The sequence below is a fragment of the Hyperoodon ampullatus genome (genome assembly GCF_949752795.1).
Source record: "Hyperoodon ampullatus genome assembly, chromosome: 14".
Taxonomy (NCBI): Eukaryota; Metazoa; Chordata; class Mammalia; order Artiodactyla; family Ziphiidae; genus Hyperoodon; species Hyperoodon ampullatus.
The window spans coordinates 43928453-43943592 of NC_136927.1; the positions used below are offsets into that span (position 1 = coordinate 43928453).

At 45.9% G+C, this 15140-nt stretch overlaps 1 protein-coding gene across 1 annotated transcript; it reads right to left on the reverse strand.

The window, feature by feature from the left end:
- SEPHS2 (selenophosphate synthetase 2) lies at window positions 1–2156 on the reverse strand. The gene has a single exon (XM_079719799.1). The coding sequence runs from the start codon at window positions 2099–2101 to the stop codon at window positions 746–748; it is 1356 nt and encodes a 451-aa protein (XP_079575925.1). The 5' UTR covers window positions 2102–2156; the 3' UTR covers window positions 1–745.
- Between the last annotated feature and the right edge of the window lie 12984 nt (window positions 2157–15140).

The window sequence follows — 15140 nt, forward strand, 5'->3', positions numbered from 1 at the left end:
AATTTTTCAACCAAATCCTCTTTATTTCACTAGAAATCACTTTATTGATTAAATCACCAGGAATTTTCAGCACAAGAATTTAACATCTTAATGTCCACCAAGGCCTGGGCTCTGGGGCTTGCTCTGGCTCTCCCAGTCCTTAAAGGGGTTTAGAGGGAGAGACATCATTAACAGAGACCAAGTAAGGTGGTTGGAGGTCCTCCTTTCCCAGTCATTGGACAAGCTGCTCAATTCTTGTCCAGAGTAGGAAAGAGCCAGTATTTCAGAGTAATCTAAAAAGAATTTGACATTGCATTTTCATCTCCCTTAACAATTTAGATTTATCAACAGTACTGGTCCAAACTTATTTGCTTCTGATCTAAATGTTTTTCTTCTTGCAACTTATTTTTGGTGTCTATGTAATTTTAAATAATCTCACTCCCTGGGCAGAAATCAATGAACCCTGTGCTGAGAAAAATCTCTCCAACCTGAGTAGCCTCATCTTGCTCTTGGAAAGAGGAAACAGAGGGTTTTCTGCTCTTTTTCCACTCAAGAGATTAACAAACCTACCCCCTGAAAGTCCAAAATGTTACTTCTGGCCTTGGAATGTGAAGCTTTTGATGGGCTGATTCAAATCACCTACAAAGGGCAGCTGGAACTATTATGCAGGCAGCCTTCTTTGGAAATTTCCTAAAATCAACTCTTGAGAATTGTCCATGATTCTGTACAAAGGCTCTACAGTCCAAACAACTTCCCCTATTCCATCTCACAAGCTAGGCTCAGAGGAGGTACTGGAATTCTCAGGAGCAAGAGCGGTAGCAGAGGATCCTCGAGGCAGGACCTCAATAACTCGAGGCTTGTCAATGATCCGGGCTGTCCGGTTTCCCTTTTCCACAATGCCAACAATCCAGGCTTGGTGGCCCTCTCCATACTTTGAAGATTTGATTTCCGAACAAAAGCGAGCTGCCTGTTCTCTTGGCAGACAAATCAGTAGCCCCCCAGAAGTTTCTGCTGAGGTTCCTTGAAGGAGCCCGAAGCGCCCGCTGGCCTTGCTGATGGCAGCCATCTTGGCAATGATTGGCAGATTATGAATGACAAAGGACACCTCATTTCTTTGTTGTTTTGCAAGGTTCTGAGAGTGACCCAGAATGCCAAAGCCTGTGATATCTGTGGCTGCATGGGCATTAAACGTGTGCATTAATCCAGCAGCAATTCTATTTAGGGTAGCCATGTTGAACATGGCTTCCTGATAGGCCAGCTCTACCTCTTCTCTGGAGACCACCATCTTTATTTTATTCCATCTTTCAGGATTATCCAGCCATTGGTGGGCATTGACAGCAACTTGGGTTCCTAAGGGTTTGGTTAACACAAGCACATCCCCAACAACGGCACTGTCAGGCATTATGAATTCATTTGGTTGACACACCACAGTGGCAACTCCACCGACGATAATCCAAGGGTTTACCACCGTTTGCCCACCAGTCACTGCAGTCCCTCCTTCCTCTGCAGCATCCCGAAAGCCTTTGATCATGAGTGGTGTTATCTTTTCTCGTTCCTCCTCAGTCATACTCTGGCTGACGCTGAGTAGCATCAACATGTTGTCACATTCAGTAATGCCCATGGCGTAGAGATCACTCAGCACATTGGCACAAGCTATGCGCCCCGTCATGTACGGATCTTCCACCAAGGGGTAAAAGAAGTCGGTGGTCTGCACCAGGGACAGGCCTCCGTGCCTCAGGGGTATGACGCAGGAGTCCATCCCAATGCCGAGGGTTGGTAAGGTTGGGCTGGGTTCCGCCCTAACCGGCAGGCCGGGTTCCTGGGCCGTCTCTTCACGGCCTCCGACCAGGCCCCGGCCCGGCGGAGGCCGCACCTCCAGCCGCGTCAGTCCCGCCAGGAGTTTGAGCAGCGTCTCCTGCGGGACCTTGCAGCCTCAGCCCTTCATGCCGGAGAAGCCGGTCAGCCGCCAGCTCGGGCTGAGGCCCAACGCCTGGGGCTCGAAGGGCCGGTAGCTCGAGAAGCCCCGGCCTAGAGGCAAGCCTGTCGGGCCCGAGGAGCCTTCCCCCGCCGCCACCGCCGCCATCGCCTCTCCGCCGGCAACCGTCGCCGCGGCTTCCGCCATCACGCCTGCCCGGCAGGGAGGGGAAAAGAGGAGAGAGGAGCAGAGGTCCTTTTTACTTTCCACTCCAGTTATTAAGTAGTAACAGTCAGATATTACCGCAAAGCGCCTCCCCGGCACGACTCGCGCAGCCTGACTGCCGTCACCCCACGCGCTCCTGGCCGTCCGGGAGGAGGAGCCGCCGGCAACCCCTATTTATACCCCTGGTGATTGACAGCCGTACCAACCAATGATGACTTTGCCCTCGAGAGGCGGGCTTCCTTTGGTCTAAAAGATGTATTACTAATCAACCACCAGCTTGGGAAATTGACCTCGGAGACATTACAGAACAAATACCTTGGTTCATTTCCCTTGATGTAATTTAAATGATCTCTTGGGAGTGGCTGGCGGAGCTCTGTTTCCCTAGACGCAGTTTACCAAATCCAGCATTTTCGAAGACGAGGGCAGATGGGTCACTTGGCAAACCTCAAGCCGGTCAGAATTGTCCAAGACAGCGCGCATGATCAATCCAGGGTAGGAAAATAGCCCTGGGAAAAATCGGAAAGAATAGTGAGAAATTAATTATTAAGTTACTACTATTATATAAGCAAGCTGCAGCATCAAAATAATGAAATGTTAAAATAATAATAATAATAATGAAATGTTAACATGGACTTTAAAGCATTTAAGACCCGAAGTCCAGACATCTGCATGGGTTCTGGTGCTGTTTCCACTACTAACTGCCTGTGCCAGTCATTTTCCCTCTCCCGTGCATCAGCTGACTCATCTGAACAACAAAGTAGCTTACCTAGGTTTATTCTATTCCAAAGTTTCTATCTCTTTAAGTTAATATATATGAGAATCTGTGATGTATTCATGAAGGGCAGTTTGCCAATATCTATTAAAATTATAACCGTGTTAAATACCTTTGACCCGGCAGTTCCAGTTGCAGAACTTTATCCTTTAGATGTACTCACCTATGTGAGTGGGAAATAATAGTTATTTACTGCTGTGCTATAAACATACAGGAACAACTTAAATGTTTATCAACTATGATTAAAATAGTGATACATTTATATAATAGACTATCAGGCAACTGTAAAAAAGAATGAGAAAACATCGATGTGATTATCCTGATAGTAGTTACAGTTCTAATAGGCAGGATTCTAAATACTTTACATATATTAACTAATTTAATTCTCATAAAGACCTTATAATAATTATTATATAAGTAATAAGTAATTTTGATTGCCTCTGGGGAGAGAATGAGGTGGTTAGGGGACAGGAGATTTTTTCATTGTATTGTCTTTTTGTTCTTTTAACATTGGAACTTAAAATAACTTTTTTAGGGCTTCCCTGGTGGCGCAGTGGTTGAGAGTCCGCCTGCCGATGCAGGGGACACGGGTTCGTGTCCCGGTCCGGGAAGATCCCACATGCCACGGAGCAGCTGGGCCCGTGAGCCATGGCCGCTGAGCCTGCGCATCCGGAGCCTGTGCTCCGCAACGGGAGAGGCCACAACAGTGAGAGGCCCGCGTACCGCAAAAAAACAAAAAACAAACAGTCCTTTCACCTGAAGATAATAATACATATCAAATAAGAATGTTAAGAGAATTAAATTTTTAAAATGTGTGTAAATCTCCTAACACAGTTCCTGGCTGATGGTAAACTCAAAATAAATGATAGAACCTACTATCATACAGTACTGATAATGTGGGTGTAGGGACTGGGCTTTAAATTCACAAAATGTATAACATCTTCAAAAGTTTTTTATAAAAACAAATTCATTTATCTCCCAAAGGAAAAAGAAGAGCTATCTATAATGGTAAAACACTGGAAATGATCCAAATGTCTGTTAGCAGGGGAGTGCACAAATAAATTGTGGTGTAATCACACAATGGAATATTATTTATTTGTAAAAATGAGATATAGGCATCATCAACATGAATAATCTCAAAAACAAAACATTGGGAGTAAGAAGCGAGCTATAGAAAACATAAACTAAGATGCCATTTATAAATAGCAATAATATATCACTGAGATGCATAAATGATAAAAACTCTTTTAAAAGGTAAGAGAATGAATGATTAACAAAATTTAGCATAGGAGTTACTCCTGGGGAAGGGTATATAAGGGGACTTCTGAGCTATGTTAAATTCTGTTCCTTGGGCTGGGTGGTAGTTACATAGGTATTCCTTAAACCATACACATATATTTCCCCATGCTTTTTGTAAGTAAACTATATTTCAACATTTTAAAAAGAAGAAAGTATGCTGTATTTCAGAATTTTAAAAAAAATGATATACTGAAAAAGCAATAGATGTGGAAGCAAAGGACTTCTGGGTTTTGTCTGATCTCTGGGTGTGCTATCAATGAGTTGTCTGGCCTTAAGGAAGTTATATAACCTCTCTACACCTTAGTTTCCACTTCTGTAAAATGAGGGTCATCATCTCTGCTTTGGATCATATGAAAATCTCATCTACGAAAAGTTCTTTGCAAAACGTTCAGCATATTGTACATGTGAAGGATTCTCTTATCATTAAGGGAAAAACAAAAACATTCTAGTTTGTCTGTAGTCACCTCTTCTGGGTTAAAAAGTGGCTAGATCAGTTGCCCCTGGTTATATGCTCTCTTAGTTCTTTGGACTTTTCCTTCTCAGTATTTAGCGCAATTGTAATTCTTTATTCGTGTGATTACACCATGACTATCTGTTCCACTAGTCTGTAAGCTCCACAGAGCAGGGGCTGCTCTGTTTCATCCACCCTAGCACTTTACATGGCAATAACATTTGTTGAATGAATACATCATTTTATACAATACAGTTTGCTGAGCACATATGATGAGCCATATGATGGTGCTGAGCATTTTGCATTTATTTATCTCCTCATTTCCTCCTCAGAGCAGCCCCAGGAAATTGGCTTTCTTATCTGCATTTTACAGATGCAGAAACTGAGGTCCCTGATAGGTTAGGAGTCTTGCACCAGCTGGGAATCAACCTAGTGAGAACTGCAAACCCAAGTCTGTCTGACCTGAAGGCTGGTGCCCTACCCCTCATTCCGGGGGTCCCCTTGATAATACTAACAACCCTTACCACGCCCCTCAAGGAAGCAGGACTCTTTGGGGGGAAGATTTGCATCCATATCCCTCCCTGTCACTTCTACCTGGGAGCAATGTTCACCCGGGCCAGTGCAAAAAAAGTCATGAATTTGCCTTGGCCAGTGACCAACCTACTGGGCCAGAAAGACAAGTTCAACTGCCTTTGTGCAGGCCATCCACCTGGGTGGATCCTTGTGACCGCATCATGAGCTTTCGAAAGCATCCTTTTTATCTTTTTCTTATTTTTTCACTGAGAGATTCATTGAACTACATTTACCATTTGGGTCAAAGATTGCAAAGGTAAAAGCCTGGAGGTGGGGTTGGGAGAGCAGGCAAAGGAGAAGAAAGAGGGTTTTAAAGAATAAGAGAGGGCTTCCCTGGTGGCGCAGTGGCTGAGAGTCCGCCTGCTGGTGCAGGGGACACGGGTTCGTGCCCTGGTCTGGGAAGATCCCACATGCCACGGAGCGGCTGGGCCCATGAGCCATGGCCGCTGAGCCTGCACGTCCGGAGCCTGTGCTCCGCAACGGGAGAGGCCACAACAGTGAGAGGCCCACATACCGCAAAAAAAAAAAAAAAAAAAAAAAAGAATAAGAGAATCTGAGGTATAGTTGATTTACAATATATTAGTTTCAAGTGTACAGCATTGTGATTCAAAACTTTCATAGATTTACTCCATTTAAAGTTATTTTTGGGACTTCCTTGGTGGTGCAGTGGCTAAGACTCGGTGCTCCCAATGCAGGGGACCCAGGTTCAATCCCTGGTCAAGGAACTAGATACTTCACGCATGCTGCAACTAAGAGTCCACATGCCGCAACTAAAGATCCTGCACGCTGCTACAAATATCCAGTGTGCCACAACTAAGACCCGGTGCAGCCAAAATAAATAAATAAATAAATAAATAAATAAATAAATAATTTAAAAAATAAAGTTATTATAAAATATTGGCTATATTCCCTGTGCTGTACAATACATCCTGTAGCTTACTTATTTTATACATAGTAGTTTGTACCTCTTAATCACCTACTCCTATCTCACCCCTCACCCACCCCCATTTGATTTTCACATACAACAAAAGCCTTGGGGCTTTTTTCCATTATGATAATCATTCAGAATTATAACACTACACTTTAGGGTTCAGTACACTTTTTTGGGGAGGGGGCCTGCCCCGCACCTCGAGGCATGTGGGATCTTAGTTCCCCGACCAGGAACAGAACCTGCGCCCCCTGCAGTGGAAGCACGGAGTCCTAACAACTGGACCACCAGGGAATTCCTGAAAATATACATTTAGTGCATTTTCAGTACACTGAAAATACTTCAGTAGTCTCAGTACACTCTCCATTAAAATTTTTTCTTGTTACAAAATCATTGTCTTGTCATTGTCGAAAAATCACAAAATGCAACTTCGTAAAAAGGAAAAAAGTTAAAATCACTTGAAATCCCTCCTCCCGGAGAGAATTGCTACTGACAACTTAGTGGAGCAGAGCTAAGTTCAGACGTTTTTCTTCCCATCTATATGGAGGGCCACCACCTCACGATGGGCCCCAGGGGGCGCCCAGCCATTCCCTCCAGGCTGTATGGAGCGACATAGTGTGTGCTCTGTGTATTACATACACCATTTTTTTTTTAAACAAAAATGGGATCATCCCATTTATTTCTAGTAAGAAATAAAATCATGGCTGAAAAATATCTGGCATGTAATAGATGCTGGAGACTCTCCCTGGGTTCATTCACAAATATGTATAGAAGACCTCCTTTGTGGTAGCCACTGCACTGGATATTGGAACTATATCAGTGGACATAACAGACAGCAATCCCTGTCCTCGTGGAGCTGACATGTTAATGAAGAGAGAGATAGCACTAGATAAGAGCAATCCTTTGTTGGTTAGGGATAGATATTAAGGAGAAAAAATAAAGTCTGGAGAGAAGGAGGTAAGAATTCTTGTATGTGAGTGTGTATTGTGTGATTGTGGTCAGGGAAGGCCTCACTGAGAAGGTGACTTTGAAATAAAGGCCTGGCTGAAGATAGGAATAAGGATGCAGATATTTGGGAAAGAGTGTTTCAGACAGAGAGACTGGCAAGTTCAAAGGTCCTGGGGCAGGAAGGAGTGTGCCTGGGGTGATCTAGGAACAACACGGCGGTCAGGGTGACTGCTGCATAGTGAGTAGGGAGTGTTAAAGGTAATGAAGTCAGACAGATGTGGCACAGGGTAAGGAGGAGGTAGCACAGGACATAGTGCTTCACAGGTCATTGTAGGATTGACATAATCTAACTTTGTTATGGTTTTTAGTCTGCAGTCAAACCCCAAAGGTCCAAAACTTTTCCTGTCGGCCTGAGTCCCCACCGCTCTGGCCTGACACCCAGGTCAGTGTCCCCATTGGTGGTCCCTGCCTTGGACCTGACCCAGGCCAGGTTCAGCCCTAGTTCCCAACTCCCACCTCTCCTGGACTTGCCTCATGGGATTTCTAGCAACAGGCTCTGCCTCAGAAGACTTGAGAAATGACACTCATGGCCACAGCTCTCACACTCTTAACCACCTTTCACCATCCCAAATGCCAGGAAGTTTCATCTTTGTATCTGGGGCAAATGTGAGAAACCCTAGTGAGTGAACTCCTGCCATAAGACCCAGAGAGAGAAAAAGACTCGGGGTGAGGGCAGAACTTGGGGAATGGAGGATTCTGAGGCAGAGATAGAGATCACCAGAGCTGTTTTGAAGATGAGGAGGGAGGGAGTCATGTGATCATCTGGGGGAACAGCATTCCAAACAGAGAAACACCCAGAGCAAAGGCCCCAAGACACAGCACGCCTGATGTGATGGCGAAAGAGTAAGGAGGCCAGTGGCTGGGCGAGAGAAGGGCTGGAAGAGGTGATGTCAGAGGGGCAATGAAACGCCTGATATGCAGGGCCCGTGGGCCACTATAAGGCCTTTAGCTTTGGCTCTGGGTGAGATAGGAGCCACTGGAAGGTTTAGACTGGAGGACTGACATGATGACTCTGCCTAAGGTGAGGGCAGATGGGCTCGGGAGGTGGAATCAGAGGGACAGTGAGAAGGCTCCTGCAGATCATTCCCAGGAGAGAGACAATGGTGGTTTGCACCAGTGGCTACAGTGAAGATGGTAAGAGGCAGTCAGAGTCAAGGTATGTTTTGAAACCAACAGATTTCCTGATGGCTTGAGTGCAAGATCTGATGGGTCATGTGGAGGATTTTTGGACTTTTTCTCCTAATAGAAAGAGGAAGCCACAAGATTAGTTTTGAGCAGGGGGATGACATGGTTGCCTTTGTGTTTTTGAAAGATCACTCTGGCTGCTAGGTTGAAAATAGACTGGAGGGGAAGAATGCTGCAGAGGAGGGTGAGGGATGGTGGTGGCTTGGACTAGAGGGAAGAAGGTGGAGGGGGTGGACGGACGACAGCACAGCTCTCCCTGCCTCCAGGCCTTTGCAAGGCTGCCCTCAATCACCCAAAAGCCCTTTATGGCCAACAAACACAATTATCTTCAAGACTCCAGGAAGTCCCCCCACTCAGATCCCTCAGCTCTGTGATTTCCTCTGTTCTAGCATTATCATGCTAGGTTTTCTCTGACATCTGTGAGCTTCTCACAGGTGGAATCACACATCACTAGCCTCTAAGAGCCCAAGGCCCAGCACCAGGTCTGGCACAGAGAAGGCCTTAGAGAGCGTTGGTTGAATGAATAAATGAAAAGAATGTGAAGGAGGAAATAGATCAACACCCTGATATTCAGAGCTCACCAAAGCATTGCAAATCCTTTATTAGTGTTGTTGTTGTTTTCTGATTATGAAAGTAATATGTGTTCCTTACAAAAAGAAAAACAAAAAAACATTACAGACATAACAATCATAGCATGAAAGATCCCTTATCCTCTATATTCTAGAAATAACTCAAGACATCTCTAGAATTTAGAAATAACTATGCAGAGTTCAGTCATTATCTTCCCCCCAATTTGTTTTATATATACACGAAAAAAAGAAATGTTTAAGAGGCAGAGAGATGGGGGAGAGAGAAGCTGAGAAAGACAGACTTCCTGCCTAGCAGACAAATAAGATGTAACACACACTGCTCTATAACTTGCTTTTTTTCTACCATGACAATCTTTCTATGCTAGTATATGTAAATCTACCGTATTTTGATAAAGGCTGCATAGTATTGTTTAAAATCGATTTGTTTAATCGATATAACCAAATTCTTATTATGTTGGAGATTTAATTTATTTTCTTCCTTCTTTTTAATTTAAAGATTTCCTTGAATATCCCTGTTGTATTTATTTTGAGGCACCAGATTTTAGGAGGGTAGTTGAAATGTGCTCCTCCTGGAATGGTCAGAGGACTTGAGACTGTTTTATGGGGAATATTGGACATAACTGAGGATGTTCAGCCTGGAAGAGAGAAGACTAAGGGTTGACATGAGCCATATCCAAATTTCTGAGGGCTTTCCGGGTGGAAAGGTGAAAAGATTAGTCCTAGGCATTTCCACAGGGCAGAACCAAGTCTAAAGCATGGAAGTCACAGGAAGGCAAATTGGCATGTAATACAAGAAAGCGTTTTCCTACAGGCAGAGACGCCGGAGACACAATGGATCTCTTTGAGAAGTCGTGAGCACCCCAGCTCTGGAGGTGTGTGAGCGGGGCCTGGTTGAAGATTTAGTGGGAGGTAATACATAAGGGACTTGTGTGAGGCGAGGGAGGGTTGAATTAGGTGATATTCAGGAGATCTTTCAAATCTGAAATTGTTTTTACTACACTTCTAGTGGAAACTATCATAAAGTATGGCATGGAGAAGTTGGCATGAAGCCTTAGAGAAAGGCTTCCCTGGTGGTGCAGTGGGTAAGAATCTGCCTGCCAATGCAGGGGACACAGGTTTGAGCCCTGATCTGGGAAGATCCCACATGCTGCAGAGCAACTAAACCTGTCATGCGCCACAACTACTGCGCCTGCGCTCTAGAGACTGCGAGCCACAACTACTGAAACCCGCGCGCCTAGAGCCCGTGCTCCACAACAAAGAGAAGCCACCGCAATGAGAAGCCCGCGCACCACATAGAAGAGTAGCCTCCGCTCGCCGCAACTAGAGAAAACCTGTGCGCAGCAACGAAGACCCAACACAGCCAAAAATAAATAAATAAATTTATTTATTTATTTATTTTGCGGTACGCGGGCCTCTCATTGTTGTGGCCTCTCCCGTTGCGGAGCTCAGGCTCCGGACGCGCAGGCTCAGCGGCCATGGTTCACGGGCCTAGACGCTCCGCGGCATGTGGGATCTTCCCAGACTGGGGCATGAACCCGTGTCCCCTGCATCGGCAGGCGGACTCCCAAACGCTGCGCCACCAGGGAAGCCCAAATTTATTTATTTATTTATTTTAAAGCCTTAGAGAAGATCTTGGGCAGATTTTGACACGTGGTGATGGGGAATGCACATTTCAGGCAAGTGGGATAGGCTGATGAGAGATAGAGGAAGAAAAAGTGGGACATGAGGCTAAAGAAAGTTTGAGCCAATTATGTTGTAAGACTGAAATTTACCCCAAGAAACAAAGAACTTTCGGCGTTTCTGCCTCACCCTAGCCCCACAACCTCTGCTTGAGGACTACTTCCCCACCCAGGGATTGAGGAGGAGGTGGCCAGATGCTGGTTTATATTTAGGATGTGACTCTGTTCCCTTGGCCTCAGCTGGTTACTGTGGGGTTGACATTTGACTCTAGCTGGGTCAATCAGATTCTCCTTCCTAAGAGCGTGGAAATTCAGAGATCTTAGCCCCCATGGTCTTTTCGATTAACTATATATAAAGTTGGGATGAGCTGGTCAATAAAGGGCAAACTTTTTTGAGCTTTGTTGAAGATGCGGAGAATGGTGGCCTGCAGAGAGGAAGGGAAGAATGGGGGAAGATGGGGTGCCCTCTCCAGCCACCCAGAAGACCCAGTTGTTTTGGGGGGTTCCCCTAAGGGTTTTGTGATATTCTTTAAACAAATTTATTCTTTTAATTTTAGCCAGTTCAAGTGGGCTCCTATTACTTACCACAATGTGAGATTTGGCCGAGACCCTCCAAATTCATAGGGAGTCATCCGAAGCCTTGAAGGGAGTCGCCCATAGTTTCTGAAGGAGCTTCAGGAATATTCAGCTGGAGGAGGGGCGGCAGAAGGGGTTGAGGAGAGTCTGATTGGTCGTGAGACCTGGGAGGAGGCCTTCCTGATGATTTAGAGATTCCCCCAAACACTTCAGACAGTGCAAACACATCCTACAATAACCAGTCTTCCAGGTTCTGTTTTCCTTTTTTCTTTTTTTTTTTGGCCATGCGGCACGGCTTGTGGGATCTTAGTTCCCCGACCAGAGATCAAACCTGGACCCCCAGGAGTGAAGGCGCGGAGTCCTAACCACTGTACCACCAGGGAATTCTCTTGACCTATTTTCTAGATGGACTCAAGCTACCCAGTGAGAAGATGGGAAATGTTTTCTTTTTTCCCACTGAGGTATAGTGATGGCAGGGAGTCATTTTCCTTGTTATAACAAATTTTTCCTTGTTGGAAAAAATTTTATCAGGCAGGCGTTACTGATATCTTCATTGTACACAAAACAGGCCAAACTTGGGTTGTGGCCACTTTGGAAGTTCAAGAATGACCGGGCATGCCTGGAAAACTTCCGAGGTGACCCTATAGAAGACCTTTTCAAGAGGGAACAGAGGAGCTTCCTGAAGGTGGGGGGAGACTCATACGCCAATGAACTTGACCCAGGAATGAAGTCTTAGCTGTCAGAGGGGAGTAGAGATCCTTCTTATACACAGTGGCTATTATCTAGGTTATAGCAGCCAAGGTATGAAGCCTGGAGCAGCTTACACGCCAGGGAATGAGACTTTCTGAAATAGCACAGAAGATTTGCAGGAAGCTGGAGATCTTGTACTAGCAGGTGGGGGTCATAAAGCAACAACATGGGGGTATGAAGATGAATATGATCCTATTTGAGCTCACAGATTGGTGAGTCCCATGGAAGTCTGGGCGATGTACAGAAGAAGGAACCAAGGCCCAGAGAGGTGAAGAGATTCACTGGCACAACGTAGCAAGACAATACGGCCCAGAACTGATTCCCAGATTGCTGGCCCTGAACTGCATGCTCTGTTGGCCACAAAAATGAACCCCACACCCAAATGCTGGAAATGGAGCCCTCGAAGTGAGGTCAGTCAGGGACAATGGGGGGCCCCATGGACTACAGGTGAATGTCCAAGGGGTGCCATCCTTAGAAGATCCCTACCTGTGGTGTGTTCAGCTCAACCCTCCCTCCAGGTAAAGGGAAGACCCAGGAAGAGTTTCTAGAACCTTAGAATGAGGTTAGCCATGAGATCATAAGGGCCTTGGAATAGGGTGGTGGCCTTAGTGACCTCCTCTCCCCTGAGGCTTCAACTCATCCTCTGGAGAGTTTCTCCTCCTAACCTCCTGGCAGGTGGGAAGAAGGGGAAAGAGCCCTGCGGTGACCCAGATACTTGTGTCAGAACCATCCTGACCAAAGCAGCTTGTGTTGATACACCCAAGAGGAAGTCGTGGGTGAGGAGCCTGGGCCGGGAGACAGCAGCTGATGGCAGCCAGCAGCATTTGCACCAGCGGATCTTCTGTGTGAATCTGAAAAGAGAACTTTGCCCTGATTTGTCTTGGGTTTCGAGGCAGTTGGGCCTGGTGGATTCATGTGGGAGGCTGGGAGGCCCCAGCCTGTATTTCCTGATGCCAATTACATCAGCCAGAGGCCCGCTGGTCCCTGAGCGCCCAGAAGCTTCCTGCTGCCACACCCTTGCCTAGTCAATATTTTATTCATCCAAGAGCCACAGGAGAGAAAAGTTTCAGCGTGAGAGTCCATGTGGACTGGGGCTAGAGAGGCCATTAGGAATGGATGCCGCCCTCCAAGTTATCGCTGTTCCTCATTCACGGAGCTCATATTTATATCTCTCATGACACATATTTCTATGAATGTCTGAACTGCCCTCCCCTCTCTTATAACTGGCCAATTCTCTCTCTATTCTCCAGTTCACAGTTTAGAAGAAGCCAACGGATTGCTTACCTGCCCCCAGTGTATTATGTCATTCTATATAGTCATTAAATAAATTCCTGGCTCTGGGAACTCAGCCCTCTTTTTTTTGTTTGTTTGGTTTTTTGTTGTTGTTGTTGTTGTTGTGGTGGTGGTGGTACACGGGCTTCTCACTGCTGTGGCCCCTCCCGTTGTGGAGCACAGGCTCCGGACGCGCAGGCTCAGTGGCCATGGCTCACGGGCCCAGCCGCTCCGTGGCATGTGGGATCTTCCCGGACCGGGGCACGAACCTGTGTCCCCTGTATCGGCAGGCGGACTCTCAACCACTGCACCACCAGGGAAGCCCTCTTCTTTCTTTTTTAAAAATAGATATTAACATCCTGAAATGAAAACAAATAGATTTTTTTAAACCAATTTATTTATTTTATTTATTTATTTTTGGCTGTGTTGGTTTTCCGTTGCTGTCCACGGGCTTTCTCTAGTTGTAGTGAGCGGGGGCTACTCTTGCTGCAGTGCACAGGCTTCTCATTGCGGTAGCTTCTCTTGTTGCAGAGCATGGGCTCTAAGCGTGGGGGCTCGGTAGTTGTGGCTCTTGGGCTCTAGAGCACAGGCTCAGTAGTTGTGGCACACGGGCCTAGTTGCTCCGTGGCATGTGGGATCTTCCCGGACCAGGGCTCGAACCCATGTCCCCTTCATTGGCAGGCAGATTCTTAACCACTGTGCCACCAGGGAAGCCCCCAGCCCTCTTCTTTCAACTCCTTCAACCTCTCTGATTTGGATGATACAGCTTTTTGCTTCTGAGAGCCTAGACCTTGGAAAGCAAAAGGCTCTTAACTATCCTTAGGGACAAGGGCAGCCCCGAGCATTCATTCATTCAGTAAACATTTACTGATTCAATATTTATCCACTCTGCTCCAAGCACTGTTCTAGGTACTGGGCGTACAGCAGTAAACAACAACAGCCTAAGTGGAGTTTACATTCCAGTAGGGAAGATGGACAATAAACTGGATGAATAAGGAAATTAGATAGTAGAAGCAGTTTATAAGTGCAAAGGAACAAAGACCTCGAGGAGATGAGGGAAGGAGCCTGCAGGAGAACAAGTGCCCTGAGGCAAAGGAGTGATGGATGATCAAAGGGCCGGGACAGCAGTGAGGCTGGAAAGGAGTAAGCTGGAGGGGGACGAGCTCAAACAGATGATGAGATGTCTGATGAGTTAAGCCTTTGTGGGACATGGTGAGAACTTTGGCTGGTATTTTGAGTGACATGAAGAACCACTGGAAGGTTTTGAGCAAGAAAGTGACGTGATCTGACATATTTTTAAAGGACCCCTCTGACTGTAGCAGAGGCAAGGTTGGAAGCAGGACCCATTAGTTAGGAAACTGCCACAAAATGTGGGCACAAGGGGCTTCTGGTTTGGTGAACATGTGGAGGTGCCTGGAGAGGGCAGGGAAACTCTCTCCTCATACCCTCCCCTGTGCAATTTTTCCATCTGACTGTTCCTGAACTATAGCTTTTTATAATAAGCCAGTGATCTAAATCTCCTACTTTATCATCTGTTATAACTTTGTAAAAGAAGGGAAATTTTTTTATACATCTTTATTGGAGTATAATTGCTTTACAATGTTGTGTTAGTTTCTGCTGTACAACAAAGTGAATCAGCTATATGTATACATATATCCCCATATCCTCTCCTTCTTGAGCCTCCCTCCCACCCTCCCTATCCCACCCCTCTAGGTGGTCACAATACATCGAGCTGATCTCTCTGTGCTTTGCAGCAGCTTCCCACTAGCTATCTATTTTACATTTGGTAGTGTGTATATATCCATGCCGCTCTCTCACTACGTCCCAGCCTCCCCTTCCCCCCCTTGTCCTCAAGTCCATTCTCTACATCTGCGTCTTTATTCCTGCCCTGCCACTAGGTCTATCAGAGAAGGGAAATTAAGTTAATAAGACATATAT